The sequence below is a fragment of the Leishmania major genome, chromosome 16, assembly GCF_000002725.2.
Source record: "Leishmania major strain Friedlin complete genome, chromosome 16".
Classification (NCBI taxonomy): domain Eukaryota; phylum Euglenozoa; class Kinetoplastea; order Trypanosomatida; family Trypanosomatidae; genus Leishmania; species Leishmania major.
The window spans coordinates 296,271-310,955 of NC_007257.2; the positions used below are offsets into that span (position 1 = coordinate 296,271).

General features: G+C 59.9%; 5 protein-coding genes across 5 annotated transcripts; all 5 read right to left on the bottom strand.

Annotated features, from left to right (window-relative positions):
* Positions 1–1,444: 1,444 nt before the first annotated feature.
* CHI-1 (chitinase) lies at positions 1,445–2,818 on the bottom strand (the record flags this gene model as incomplete). The annotated part of the gene is made up of 1 exon (XM_001682106.1): positions 1,445–2,818. The coding sequence occupies one exon, from the start codon at positions 2,816–2,818 to the stop codon at positions 1,445–1,447; it is 1,374 nt and encodes a 457-aa protein (XP_001682158.1).
* A 1,156-nt stretch (positions 2,819–3,974) lies between these two features.
* On the bottom strand, positions 3,975–6,224 carry LMJF_16_0800 (conserved hypothetical protein; the record flags this gene model as incomplete). Its single annotated transcript, XM_001682107.1, has 1 exon — positions 3,975–6,224. One exon carries the CDS (start codon positions 6,222–6,224, stop codon positions 3,975–3,977), a length of 2,250 nt encoding a protein of 749 aa, XP_001682159.1.
* A 1,383-nt stretch (positions 6,225–7,607) lies between these two features.
* On the bottom strand, positions 7,608–9,416 carry LMJF_16_0810 (conserved hypothetical protein; the record flags this gene model as incomplete). Its single annotated transcript, XM_001682108.1, has 1 exon — positions 7,608–9,416. The coding sequence occupies one exon, from the start codon at positions 9,414–9,416 to the stop codon at positions 7,608–7,610; it is 1,809 nt and encodes a 602-aa protein (XP_001682160.1).
* An 818-nt stretch (positions 9,417–10,234) lies between these two features.
* On the bottom strand, positions 10,235–12,268 carry LMJF_16_0820 (conserved hypothetical protein; the record flags this gene model as incomplete). The annotated part of the gene is made up of 1 exon (XM_001682109.1): positions 10,235–12,268. The coding sequence occupies one exon, from the start codon at positions 12,266–12,268 to the stop codon at positions 10,235–10,237; it is 2,034 nt and encodes a 677-aa protein (XP_001682161.1).
* A 1,249-nt stretch (positions 12,269–13,517) lies between these two features.
* LMJF_16_0830 (conserved hypothetical protein) lies at positions 13,518–14,399 on the bottom strand (the record flags this gene model as incomplete). The annotated part of the gene is made up of 1 exon (XM_001682110.1): positions 13,518–14,399. One exon carries the CDS (start codon positions 14,397–14,399, stop codon positions 13,518–13,520), a length of 882 nt encoding a protein of 293 aa, XP_001682162.1.
* Positions 14,400–14,685: the final 286 nt, after the last annotated feature.

Sequence of the window (14,685 nt, forward strand, 5' to 3'; positions counted from 1 at the left end):
AACTCGGCTTGTGACGTTCCTTTTTCGCCGCTGCCCTCTCGTCGAACTCCTCCTCCTCCTTTTCCTTTTCCCCTTGCTTCTTGCGGCGTTGGCGATCGGTCTGTGTGTGTGTCCTCCTTACGTACACGGGGGTGCGTACACGAAACTGCTCCGGCCACTTGCCCACGTCCCGGAACCCACACACGAGCGCGCACGCACGCACACGGCAACAAAAACGAGATCTACGTATATGTATATCGATAGGGATAGAGGTGAGGATGAGAAATGGTGAGAAGTGATGAGAAAGCAGACAACGGAGAAGCTGCACGACTACAACGGCTTTGATCGCAACCTCCAGTAAGCGAAAGAGAGAGGAGGGAGAGGGAGATCAGCAAGAGGCGCCAAGAGTCACTTCAACACATTTCCATGCGTCCAGCGCACGCATGTGTGTCACACTCGTGACGTGAACGCGCGCGTGTGCGGGGGATGCGCGTGCGACTAAGGGAAAGGAGCACCCTTCCCTGTCAAAGACGCTAAAGACACGCCTAAAGGCGTGTGCGCAGACGCCGCTGATGACTTGGTCGCTAGACCTCGCCGTGTGCCTTCTTCAGGCTGATGAGAGGACCGTGAAACTGAAGAAGGAAGTGATTAGAGCAGTGGTGATCGTGATCCGGGCGTCCTTTTGCCAGGCGAAGACGTGCGCGTGCGTGTGTGCGGTGCCTGTGCACACAGACCACGTCTTGCGCCTTGGCTTGTTAGACGGCTCGTATTGGATGCGCCGAGGTGTGCACTGGTGTCCGTGTCCGTGTCCGTGTGTGTTTATGGTGATGGCGGAAAAGAGAAAGAGTTGCAATAGAGAGAGAGAGAGAGGTAGATGAAGGCGGGATGGGGGCCCTCGGTGATGATGGTGACCGGTGATGGGGAAGGTGGCGAGGGGCACAGACTGACGAGGGCGAGAAAGCGAAGATGTAAATATATATATATATATACAGATGTGTGTGTGTGTGTATGGTAGAAGCGGTGGGGCGTGCAACGTGTGGAAAGATTGACGGCGGGTTGTCTCTTGTGGTTGCGTGGAGCGCACGGCATCGACAGTGACCGACAGGCAACCGGTACGGACGCGATGGGCGCACCTGAGTCAGGCGCCCGAGATGAGAGAGGGCGCTGGAGAGGCTCAAGAGGAAAGCGTATGGATGCGATAGCCCCCTCTCCCCTCCCTCACTTTGCGGCGTGGTCTGCAGAAAAAGTGGTGCGCGGCGCAGGCACCTTCTCTTTTCTCACTTTCTTCGCCGATAATACGCACTCCGGACAGCTGGCGATGTGCTCACATGTGTGTAGTGTGTGTAGTGTGTGTGTAGTGTGTGTGTAGTGTGAGAGACGTTGATGCAACAGCAGAAAAGCGGTGAAGCACGGCATTGTCTGCGTGTGCTACGGGATGCAGGACACGCTTGTGCCCCTCTGGCTTTCATAGATCGCCGTCCTCAGCCACATCTGGAGACGAATGCTGCGGCGATGGTTGCGGACGATCGTGTGCATTATCGCTATTCACGTTGCCACCAATGCCACGTCCGCTGTCGGTCAGCAACCCCCAGTCGGCCAGCTGCTCGTGAACGGCAGTCATGAGCGACATCGGCGAAGTCCCCGGTGGCACATCCTGGCCCAGCTCCCAGATCATTATCCCAGACAAGTTAGCAGCGCGTGCCAGTCGCATCTTGCGCTTCACATCGTCGTAGCAGGTGAAGCTGTACCCGCCGTACTCGCTCAATGCCCGCAGCTCCGCTCCTCCCTCGACCCATGTTGGGTGGTTCTTGCTCGCCCATTCCTGGATGAAGAACCAGAGGCGGTCGTACGCCTCAGGCTGCAGTCGCCTGTCCTCTCGATGACGGCCGTAGAAGGGGATTCCAAGGGTGAGCTTGCGGCGGTGGTCCTGCTCAGTGCGCGGCCGCTGGTGCATCCGCCCAAGACGTCTGTTGTATACAGCCTCGTTAAAGAGCCCGATCGTCTCCTCACTGAGCACCGAGGCAGCGTACTCGACCGAGCTGTGTGGCCCGGTCCCGGCAACGTGGTCGTACGCCATCAAGTGCACATAGTCCAGCGAGTGAAGCATACGAGCGGACTGCAGTACGGCTGCCATAGATGGGTGGGGATGAAGGGCCATGGACAAGACAGCGCCCCGCACTCGGGTGCGGTAGCGCCGCTCACCAATCGGTTCAGCTGCGTGTTCGCCGCCTGCAGCAGCCGCATAGCCCAGGGAAGACCGGAGCTCCATCAGGAAGCGACCGAAGTTCAACCACTCCGTCATCGTCTGCGGGTAATCCCAGTTGAAGTCGATGCCGTCGAGCTTTCGTGCCAGCAGCACCGCGTTCACCTCCTCTATGAACGCTTTCCGCTGCACCGTGTCCCCGACGAGGTCCGCAAACCCGGCGCTGCGGCCACCACCACCGATGCAGAGCATCAGCTTTGCACCGTGCAGGTCTGCCAGCCGGCGGATGCGGGCCCACTCGTCGCCCGATGGCAGTCGGTCATCTACGTGGATGAGACGCAACGTTGCGGGGTCCACCTCAGCACTGAAAAAGATAAGATGCGTTAACCCTGCTTTGAAGAAGGCCTCGTAGTTGAACGAGCCCTGACGGTACTCAGGCAAGTATCCGAAGACAGTAAAGAGCGGGGAAGGAGAAGCCGCAGTTACCGAGGTGTTGTGCCTGCTGCTGATGGCGGTATCGCGCGCAGCTGCAGGAGCGGCAGCGGCTATAGTCGAGCTCAGTGGAGCGCTCAGGCAGCTGGAGTACAGCACTGCTACAAGACACGCCAGCCGCACAAGTGCGCTCCTCTGCACCATCGACTCGAGAGGCACCGCAGACGGGCGGCGCTGACACAAATCCGTGAGGGAAGAAGACGGCGAAGGATGGCAGACGAGTGCATAAGTGTGCGTGGGTGATGGTGCGGTGGCGTGCGTGCGCACCTGTAATCTCTTGGAACGTGGAGATGGCGGTGCAACAACAATGAACCGAAGAGAAGAGGAGGTGAGTGGCACACAGAAAGAGGAGGAGATGAAAAAGGGCGGGGAGGCGCCGGCCCTCGCCGGAGTGCGCAGAAACATCGAAAGGAGAGGGGGCGGCGAGCTCCTCATCATCCAAGGCGAAAATCTGCGAGCGAAAGACCAGAACGACAGCGCGCACGCGTAGACTCCCACCCACATGAGCGAAAGCGGTGGGGGGGGGGGGGGAACGCGACGACTCAGACCGTGAGGCTTTGCGTGCGTGCTTGCGTGCACACACTTATGCGTGCGTATCGGTGGTGCGTCTGTCTTGTCATTCTCTTTTCGTGTGGTGCACGACGCGTCGATGATTAGGGAATCATTGTTAGCGCTCCAGCATGCGCGACTGCAGTGGCTGCTGGCAACGGCTGTAAGTGAGTCGTGACCAGTAGTACGTCTCGCGCAGCCCAAAGAGTGAGCGAAGGAGAGACAGAGCGTGTGCGAAGAGGAGACTGGCCCTTCACTTCGCCGCGTCAGGCAGCCGTCGGCGCCGCAACAATAATCTCCACCACCATCAGCAACTTCGGTGCTGCCGCAACAATAGTGAAATCTACAAGACCCCCAAACAACCGGCACCACCACCCCCAACCCATCTCCCCGCAGGCACGCATGGAAAGGGAGCGAGGCCCAAGGGCAACTGGCCACTTGTGTGCCAAGTCTCTGTGTGCCACCCCCCCCTCCTCTACCGAGCCGGCAGCACCAGGCAACACTTTCAGGAACGATAAAGAACGGAAGAGCGGCAAAGAGCCGCATCCACGAGCTGCGAGTGACGTGTGCCTCGTCACTAGAAGGCTGTTCACTTCTTGATCAGCCCCCTCCCCCCTCTTTCTCCGCATCCCTCCGGTCTTGCCTCTCGGCTTCCCACCACTTCTCGAAGCGAGGAGCATGCATTCCTGGGTCGCTGCCGAGAATCGTCTTCTGCCCTGCTCCCCCTCGCAGAGTCCTTGCACATTTTGCGCTACAACGACGACACGTAGCTCAACCCGATGGAGGCCCACATTACCATGGACAAGACGCAGAGGATGTACTGAAAGAAGAGCATCTTTGCCCACTGGTACGTCATGAACTTGTATGCGTTGAACAGCAGCGTGCTGTTGATCGCGGTTGGCGCCGCCAGCTCCACCATGAGCACCATGATGAGCGTCTTGTCCAGCGAACCCCGACCACCGAAGAGAAAAGGCATCTTGTCGATGAGAAAGATGAGGAGGAAGAAGCTGAGCGTCGGGGAGATGAGCATGCGGAAGATGATGATGCCCCACACAAACGCAGGCCGGATGCCTTTGAGAGACAGAGTGCGCTGCACGCCGTCCATGAAAGTGCCCTTCTTGGCGCCGCCGCCTTCCTCGTCGGTGTCATCGCCCATCGGCGCCGCGGAGGCAGCACTGGCGCCACCGGGCATCATCGACGCATGCAGCAGCCCACGCTGCATCAGCGTTTGGAGCGAGAAGGACTCGTGCAAGTCGAACTCCATGTCGGTGTGCTGTGCATCATACCACCTAGCGTACGCCACATCCTCGCCAAGCAGCTGCCACTCCTCGGGGAGCAGCGGGTATTCCGTGTTTTGCTCAGCGTGGCGGAGGCGCACCTCCGCCGACTCAGCCGCGTTGGCCGAGGAGGAGACGGCAAGGTTTGCGCCGAGCAGCAGCAGCGATGACGGGATTGAGCCCTCGCCGATCAGCCTGATCGCGTCCATCACCATCGGCAGCGGCCAATGCTCAGACAGCCTGCGCACGGGCGGAACGATGCCAATGACGATGCCCAGCACTACGGAGAGGAAGGGCGGGCTTGTCATGAGCTTCTTAACGAGCACCCAGGAGGCGCGCCCGAGTTGCTGCACCTTCTCTGACGCGGACTTCGTCCTAAGGGCCTTTAGTTCGCTCTCGTACTTGAAGCGGATGTAGCCAGCGGCGGCCCAGTCATACGGCAACTGCTCCGCTGTCGACATCGCGAACGCGCGCTCGTCAGCCGCGGTGGGGCTCCTGGTAGCGGGTGTGCCAAGTATCTTGAACGTCACCTCAGCTGCACCACGCTTGCCGCTGATGCGGGCTAAGCGTCTCATCTGCGTGAAGGAGCTCTGGAGTGACGTGATCAGGTCAAAGGAGTACGTGGCGGAGTGCACGTGGCGGTCTGCGCGACTACTGCAACCATCCGTGTTGGCGACGCCACCAGCCTCCAGCGAACTTGTGTTGTCGCTGCAGCTAGTGCTGCTGGAGGACGGATCCGAGACGGCGAGGTAGAGCTGGGTGAAACGATCCACCTGACACTCCAGGCGTCTGGCCTGCCCCGCCTCGCTGTCACAGCTATCGACCTCGACGTCCTCCTCGAGGTCCTCAGCGCTCTCCAGCACTTGGCTGACAGGCAGAGAGAGAGTCTGCGTCGTGGCATCGCATCGGGCCATCATCCGCTTGTGCTTGAGCAGAATTTCACGTATCAACCGCTGCTTCTTGGCCGCCTTCTGCCCCGCCTCTACGATTGCCGGGCACGCAGACCAGAGGTACAGCATGTAGCTGATGCTGAACACAAAAATATAGGCAGCGCTGTGCGTCATGTCGATGAACGAGATGGAGCTCGCGACATTTGACATGAGCGACAGAGGCAGCGTGACACCGTTCTGCGTAGAGCAGCCGACCCACGCGGCGTACCTGTACCCGGCACAGTCCTCCTGCCGCTCGTCCGGCACCTCCAACGCATTCACAATCTCGCTCCCAGTGACTCCGACCTCCCGAAAGTGTTCGCTCAGCACCACAACGACGTACGGAACGCTCGTCTTTTTCCTTTTTGCCTTGGTACCAGGCCCCTTGGTAGTGGGTGACGACGACGGCAAGCAGTGGGCTTCGGCGCCTTCGTCTGTCACACGATCATAGAGGAGTTCGAGTCTCACGTCCTTGCGCAGCTCCTCGGGAATACCCGAGTACTTGGGGTCCAGCCGGAAGAACAGCACGTCGAGAACAGCGCCCCACAAGAGGCCAGACGCGATCGAGATCAACGAAAACAAAATGAGAATACTGCACCGAAAAAGCACATCGAGGTCAATCGATTTGGCCGTGTTCGACAGAGTGAGGGATGCGAGGAGGAGCGAGGAGATCAGGAAGGCAAAGTTGTGCAGCGTTATCTTGCTGTTCGGGATCGAGTCTGTCGTGAACACACCGACGAGCACCGCCACGATCACCTTGCTGACGGCGATAAATGTCACGCCCAGAATGTCCATCTTCGCGGCGCCCGACTTTCGTTGTTGGGGGAGAGAGAAGGGGTGGCGGGGAAGGGGGGGGTCAACAAGGAAATATATGAAAGCAAATAATTTGCGTGTATTCTCTGCAGTGCGCACGTGTATGTGCGTAAATATATATATATGGGGGTGCAACTCCGTGCAAGCGAGAGAACTGCTCGCTCTCCCTTTGGTGGGCCTTCCGCTCGCCCACTGACTCGGCACCGTTTTTTTTTTGTGGTGTGTCCTTCTTCGGGCTACCCGATGGGGAAGGAGGCAGGGGGGGGGGGGCTGAGCCGGAGGTGGTGCGCCAAAATGCACCAACGCAGGCAAATAGCCGAGCGCGCGTGCCTGCGTAGCCGAATCCGCTCGTGAGCTGCTGAGTCGTCGGCTTCCTGTGTGCACAGGAGAGGTGAGAGAAAGCAGGGCAAGTTGCTCGCAGCGCGAAGGGCGCGCTACTTAGTTCGATAGAAACGCGTCACGGCAATCACCAAGCAACGAAGAAAATGTCCCACGGCTACGGACGGGTGTGGTGGGAGCGAGTGTGATGGCCCCCCACGCGTGGGCCGAGGCATTTAGAGTGTGCCTGCTGCCACCCGCAACAGAGATCCGATGTGCGCACCAGCACGCGCTGCTGCGCCGGGATAATAGGCGGTAAAGCAATAATATAGAAGAGAGTGAGAGGTGTGTCACTGCGAAGAGGAGGGGGGGTGCAACGCCGCGGTGACACCATCCAGCAGTGTAAAAAGAGACGGAGAGGAGAAAGAGGAATTATGCAACATAGCAGACAGCCTCATTTGGCGGTGCAGCGATATCCAGTAGCACAGCAAGGGAAGGCAACACGGAGGAGGGATTGGGGGGTCATAGGGATGGTTGCACGCTGCCGCACGATCTCAGCAATTACCACCCAACTCATCTCTCCCCGCCCTTCAAGCTCACCGTCAAATCCAAATCTCCACGCAGGATCGCTCCCTGCCGCTCTTGTGGTATCTGCTTCTCTCTGAGGCACATACACACACACACACACACACACACACACACACACACACGTGCACGTGCGCATGCAGCTCTTTCAGCATAAATAAACAGAGAGGAAGCACACAGACACGTTCTCCTAGAAGCGGCACCAAAGGAGTAAGCGATAGAGTCTATAGAACGAGAACGAGAACCTGGCAGACTCGCAGAAAGGGAGGAGACAGCGAGCAGAAATGGCTGCACAGCAGCCGGAATCGAAAAAGGTGGGTGTTGGTGGATAAGGCTCCGTCTGGGTAGGAGATGCAGGATGGATGCGCACCGTACCCATCTCCTACTCCACCAACCCCACTCCCGCACAGAGGTACGTGCACACACACAAACACATATATATATATGCGTCTCGGCATCTCCTCAGTGGCCATCAAGATCGCTGCGCTGACTCACCGACAGTGCTGTTCTGGTTATGCGGCGCAACCACGCGCCCCAGCCTTGGCTGCGACTCTTGCGCAGCATCGCCTCCTGCACCTCCTGGTGCCTCGCCGCAAGGATCGCGGGGTGGCCGGCAGGCAGGTACGCCTCTATCCCGTAGGTCTGCTCCGGGTTCAGCACGCTGAAGTTGGACGCGCTCACCTCACGCGTGATGTCGAACTGCACGCGGTCTGCACCGTAATGCCGAATGTGCTCCCGTAACACATCCTGAAACTCCTCCACTTTGGCGACGCTGCCGATATTCGCCTTGCCACGCGTGGCGGTATCCTGGAATGTCATGAGGATTGTGCAGGGCGATGTCACGCAGTGCACCAGCACCACCGGCCGCCCTGCAAACGCCATGCGCCAGTTCTGCACCATGTTGAAGACAAACCCAGCATCCTTGTTAGGGAGAGTGACGGCGATACAACCGTTGTTGCTCATGATGCGGCGGATGTTACTGATGAACTCCAGGCGGCCGTACTGCGTGCTTAGCCGCCCCGCACCGTCCATCGCATCAATCAGCACCAGCTCGTATGGCTTGACCTCGCTGTCGGTAGTGTTGCCATGGGCTGTCATGACGGCCTGGCGCCGCACGTACTCGACAGGGTCGTCGACGTTCACCGTGAGGTTGCTCGACTCCTGAAAACCCAGAAACCGCTTGCACAGCCGCACCAGTGTGCCATCCTTCTCCACCACATGCACGTTGAAATTCGGGTAGCACGTGCTTAGCCACCGTGGCATCTCGCCCGAGTGCAGGCCCAGTACCAACGTCTCGACAGGTACCTGCTTTACAAAAGAGAAGCGCCGCGGCAAGATCGTTTGGGTGGCGTCGCGCAGGATGTGCACAGGCCCGAGGGTCAGCATGAGCTTGCGCGCGTACTCCTGCTCAAGGTGGCCGGCGTAGGGGACGCAGTTGTTCTGTGTCGTTACGCCTCTGCACTTGATCATGCCATGTATCACCTCCTCGCCTTGGCCAGGCATAAACTGGAGGTAGTCCGTGGTTGACGTGACCTTCTCTACCTCCGCTGTGGTCGGTGGAGATGCAGTGCCAGATGAAACGGCGGAAGCACCAGAACAAGTCGCCGCCACCTCGCCGGAGCTCATCATCGACTTCCAGCTCGAGTCGCTGTTGCTACTCGCCTGCCTCGACCCCTTCGGCGAGGACCCTTGATAATACTCCGTCGAAGAGGCCGCAGCTGAGCTACCCTGTGCCGGGACGTAGTGCACGCTTCGGTAGTAGACGTCATCGCGCAGCGTGGGGGAGAACTCGGAGAGTTCGAGGCAGACAACGTCCACCTCGCCAGAGGGATTCCCCGCAGACGGCCGCTCGTGCAACTCGCTCGCCTCGCTGAAGAGCAGCTGCGGGCGGCGCATCGCCTCCTCCTGCCCTTCGTTCACCGACTGCGGCAGGAACAAGTTGCTTGCAACGTCCTCGACATCTGCTGCGTGGCCGGCGGCAGCGGAAACCACGGCCTCGCCGGGGTTGGCAAGGCCCCAGAACACGTTGTGCGACGACTCGAACGGGACGCGCTGAACTAGGCGGCGCCGCGCCAGCTGCTCCTGGCGTGGCCGGACGTAGTGCTCCGTCACCCGCCATGCCAAGTACGAGAAGAATACGCCGGAGGCGAGCAGCACGTACGGGGAGGCAAAGCCCTTGTCCAGCTGTGCAAAGAAGAACCTGGAGACGCGGTTGACGTGCAGCCGCCTCGCGCGCTGTCCTACGAGAAACTGATTCGACGGCGGTGGCATGTGCAATGGCTGGCACGTGTGTGGCTGTGTGTGTGGGTGTGGGTGTGTGTGTGTGTGTGTGTGTGTGCTGTATGCACCGCCTTTCTCGCTTTCGTGGAAGACAGGGCAGAGAGTGGGAGGAGAGGGGATGGTGCAAGGGAAGACGTCGCAACAGAATGGATGAGGGGCGCTTGCGACACGCCATCGCGGCATGCCTTCCGTAAAGGCACATACACACACACGCAGGCCCTCGCAGCGTTCACACCCGGTACAGTGCCAAAAGTCCGCAGCGGGTGGAACGAAGCGCAGCGAGGACACACGCAAGGCAAGAAAAGGCCTTCTCGAGCGAGAAAAGAGCCATGCGACAGCGCTTCACTTTGTGTGCGTGGTTTAGGGGAGGAGGCGGGGCGGCTTTGTTTATTTTTGGTTGCTGCGCAGCCAATGGCAGTCTAGCAGAGCCGGCATGGGGGTGAGCGAGGCACCCCTCTTAAACGGACAAGGAGAGGCGCTACCTGATGTGTGCATGTGTGTGTGGGTGTGTGTGCTGTATCGAAAAGATGGAGCTGTGACGCTTTCAGTGGTGCGCCTCCATGCGTGGCGATGCTCGACAAAACGGCGGCCGCAGACGACAGCGCGAGCGAGGTCCGTGGAGACGACACCGAGGGCAGCGTGGGCCTCATACACCGATGCGCGCGTCACGCCACGTACACGGCATACACGTGGCCACCCTTCCTACACACGCTAGAGAGCGCTCAGCTCTACGCAGGAGAACCGAGAGCTTGCACCAAGCAGCCCCACTACCACCACCACCGCCACAGGCGCGCACGTAGCCTCTCATCTCAGCGCCTCAGGGCGAATCCAATGCTTGCTTGCGCGGATACTCTGCTGCGGCAATCCTCGGAGAGCTCAGCGTGCAGCTCGCGGCACGCCTCGTAACGCTTAGCATGCCGTCCATGCACTTCAGCAGCACGCATCACTTTACCTCTGTCGGCGTTTATGCCATCGGTCTGGCCTTGATGCATACGGCAGCATTGCAAGACGCTTGAGAAGAGCTCGGCATTGCTGTTGCGAGTCCTGTCTCCCTCGTGCCCCATAGAGGGGGTGGAGTGATAAAAGAAGTGGTCGGAAGGCGCTAACAGCGGAGTCTGTGCACCTGGGCTGGCGTGTCTGTCGGCGTAATGACTGCCTGACGAAGCTGCCTCGCCCAGGAGTAGTGCGTGAACAGCGCGGCATAGCAACTGAATCACCTCTGGGTGTTCGATGCCGAATGAGATCCACTCTCTGTACGCGATGCAGCCATCGCGATCCTTGTCCGCGTGTCGCACGACATCGTTCCAGGTCCAATGCAGCCGTGCATCCAGCTCTGCCGTAATGTTCATGACCGTCGACGAGATAGACGTGCCATAGGCGCTCATCGAAGCGTACGTCGGGCAAGGAGGAGCAGCGGCAGCGGTGAAAGTAGAAGCGAAGCGAGCGGCGAGGAGATAGAAGTTCCTCAAGAGGATGTACTGCCGCTGCCCTGCCCCGTCCTCCTGAGGGTCAAGGTGCACCAAAACGTCGAACAACAAAGCCAGGCGATCGCCGAGATGGGCGTAGCGGTTGCCGCGCCCGCCCTCGCTGCTGAGCAGCAACGCAGACCAGCCTTGGCGCAAGGCCGAGAGAGAACTGTTGCAATCATCGCGCAGCCAAGACAAGGTCGAATGACGCCGCGATGGTGACGCCTTCTGGGCTTGCGCCTCCACAAGACCCCTGCAGTCTTTGCGGGTGGGCAGGGACGTGGTGCGCACAAAGTCTGCGCCAACATGGCGGGGAGGTGTGGGGAAGGTGGGGGCGGAGCGAAAAGATGGCGATCGTGCCCTGTCTACCGCTCGAGGTGCCGTCCCTACTGTGGGCGAAAGGGTTGGCCACGCTGAGGCACCGAACGGAACAGCGCTGGAGGGTGACAGGGAGGAGAGGCGGCGACTGCACGACGAAAAAGGAGACGAGGCGCGCCTTCGGCGCAGTCCAGCGGCAAAGCCGTGTGCCGTATCACTGCTGCTCCGCACACTTGCCTGCATCGGCGAGGGAGAGGCAGAGTCGACGTGGCTGAAGCCTCCATCCACGCCCTTCCGTCTCGGCCGAACGCCACCTCGAACACCACTGGCGCAGTCCCAGACAAGGCGCTGCTGCGGAGCTGGAATGGCGCCTGGGCGATCGGGGTCGGCCCGGCTCTGCTGAACCCCAGTTCTGATAGGTAGACTCGCATAAGCCTGCAAGCTTGGCGACTCGGCCTCATTCACGTACTCCTCTCGTACAGGAAATGCAGAAGACGAGGACGGGAGAGCAGAGCTCGAGCCTCTCCCCATGGCCGCGGCCACCCGACGGTGCTGCAGAGGGAAGAAGCAATACACCTGTGACCCCGACGTGAGCTGAGAGGCGCTGTAAAGCCCTTCCCACTCATGAGTGGCCCTGTTCAAGTAGACCAGTGACTCCACAGTATATATGGCCGCCAGCGCTGCGGCGCGCGGGCTGGCATCAACTGGAGCTATGAAAGACGCTGCAGTGCTAGCGGTGTCGTCTCCCGCATCCTGCGTTGCTGCCGCCCACGTTGGGTGCCACGACCGGCGACCACTCCGCTCTTGCAGTGGAAGAATCGTCTCCGCAACGATGCACACTTGCTGAAGTGACGGGCGATGTGGAAAAGACACCTCGACGTTGCGCTTGAAGCCGTCCACGTCGCCGGCGATGCGCAAGATGAACATGACGGAGAACACAGCGGCCTTTCGTTGCTGCTGTGTATGCGTGTGCTCTCTCGCGTGTGTGCGTGTGAGAGCACACACGCATCTGCGGAGTACGTACCTGAGGAGGGGGTGGACACGCTCAGCCTCACACATCCACACGCACGCGCACAGGGGAAGAGAGAGCGCCTCCCCTGGAAGCGATACTGAAGGGCAGCGCTGAGGAGCGGCAGAGAGAAGTGAGATGCACGATCAGCGGAGAAGCGGCAACGGAAAGCACACACGGAGAGAGAGAGAGAGAAATGATGGCAGTCAAAGGCATAAGGAAATTGAGATCGGGGAGTGGCTATGCACACATACGCATGCGTAGGCGCCACGGCGCCCCCTGATGGCTCTTGAGTGGTGTGCAGTGATGTAGGATATGCGCATGCAGCAGCACTCCAGACCACTACAAGCGGCGCACGGCGGGGTTCATGGTCAATACCCCCACCCGCACCACTGCAGAGAGCGTTTGGAATAGGTGCATAAACCTGCGCGTGAGCGGTGGAAAAGAGGAGGCGAACACAAGAAACGAGAGTGCCCTCGCCCTAGCCACGTCCGCGCGTGCCCATGCGTTTTCTCTTGTTCTCCTCCCCTCCCCCGTCTGCTCGATCAGTGCGTGTCTGCGTGTTTACACGCGCACAGGGGGGGGGGGTAGAGGAGATGCTTCAAAGGAGAATACATGAGCTGCTGTAGTTGCCAGCAAGAATAGTGACGCATTGTTACAAAGGAGCGTACATGCGAATGCCGTGTGCGTGTTGCAGTGCCTACATTGGCGTATGTGTGCGTGGGTGCGTGTGCCGAGGAAGCAAGAGGAAGCGCATCCCCGACCGTAGATGGAAGCACGCGCAGACACCCATGCAACAGCATGAGTGGAGCACGGCACAATGGCAGACGCGCATGACAGAGCGTACGGCTGCGTGCGTCTGTGCAACAGAGCGTGATAGGAAGCAGCCCACGCCCGGGGAGACGCACGAGATCGAGAAAAGGAAGCGAGGCGTGAATGCAGCAGCAACAGCAACAAGGATACACAGCGCCAAGAGGCGACAGAAGAGGACAAGGGACGGGACCAAAGCAGGCGCCTACACGCACGCCGACACCCGAGGAAACCGCTTGTACGTGCAGAGAACATGAGAGAAGAAAATCAGCAAAGGTGACGCTGGAAACCCTCGTTTTCCAAAAAGCCCAGGCATCCCACCCACACCCCCACCAACGTCCGCATTCCACTGCCCCCAGCCCCTACGCGCCTTGCTCCCCCCCCCCTCGTGCGAGGGGAGGGCGTAGACGCGTAGAGCCTTCGCGTGTTCAGCTCGTCACCCCAATTTCTCCCACCCACCCACCCCTCGCCCTCATGCCTGTTGCACCGCTAGCCGGTGTCCATGTCATCCGCGTCATACGGCATGAAGCTCTCCCCGCAGCCGCAGTTGTACTTCTGATTCGGATTCTTGAAGGTGAACTTCTCCTCCACGTTGGTTATGACGTAGTCCATCTCCGTGCCAATCACGTAGAACTGCGCATCAGCGTCCACGACAACCTTGACACCATCCTGCTCCACAACCAAGTCCTCCATCAAGCCGGTCATCTTGCTCGATGGGGTCGCACCCTTGCCGCTACGCTGTGCCGAGTCAAAGTAGTAGTTCACCGTGTAGCTGTACCCACTGCAGCCGCGCCGCCGCACGCCGATGCGAATCCCACAAGGAACCTCATCAGATGCGTCGCTGGGCAACGGCGACTTGGCCGCCGCGGCAGAGTGCGCTATCGACTGCTGCGCGAGGAGGTACTTGACGCGCCGGAGAGCTTGTGGGGTAAGGACAAAGGCAGCCTTATTGCGAAATTGCAGCTGTCTCTTCTGAAGCGGCGAAAGTGCCCGCTGGGGAACGGGGCCGGCGTCCTCGGCGCAGGACGAGCGCGCGCCCACCAGCGGTGGCGGCAGCGCCTCCGCGGCGGCAGTAGCCGATGAAGCGGCGTCAGCCTCGCCAGCAGGAGCGACGCGGGAACGAAGTGTGGGCTCCTTATACGACTTGGGGATTGGGGTCGTGCCCCGGCCCTTGTGAAACGATTTGTAGAGCTGCTGGGTGTGCGACGAGGTGTCGGACGACGCAGACGCGTTCGCGCCGCCGTCCGAGGAACGGCTGGAGTTCACGGCCGCGGCGGTGGTGGTGCCGGCGCTAGCGGCCGCCGTACTTTGAAAGAGTCGCTTCGGGCACAGCGCGGCACCTCCTATGCGCCCCAACAAGGAAGTCTGCATGCGCCCGCCACCTAGAGAGCCCAGCCGGCACTGCATTTTTGTGGTCTCTTGCCTATGTAGCACCTTGTGCCCGTTGATAACAAGCTTGCTTTCAGACGGCCAACTTCTTATTCAAGACTTTGGACTGGAGGAGGGTGGCCGGTGGTGATGGTGGCAGCCGCGGCGCGTAATATTCGCTGTTTGCGCTGGTAGAGAAACAATATATGTGTGCTTGTGTGCGCGTGTGTGTGCCCACCTTTCGCCAGCTTGTGTATTGGAGCTGCGCGGAGGCACAGAGACAGGGCTC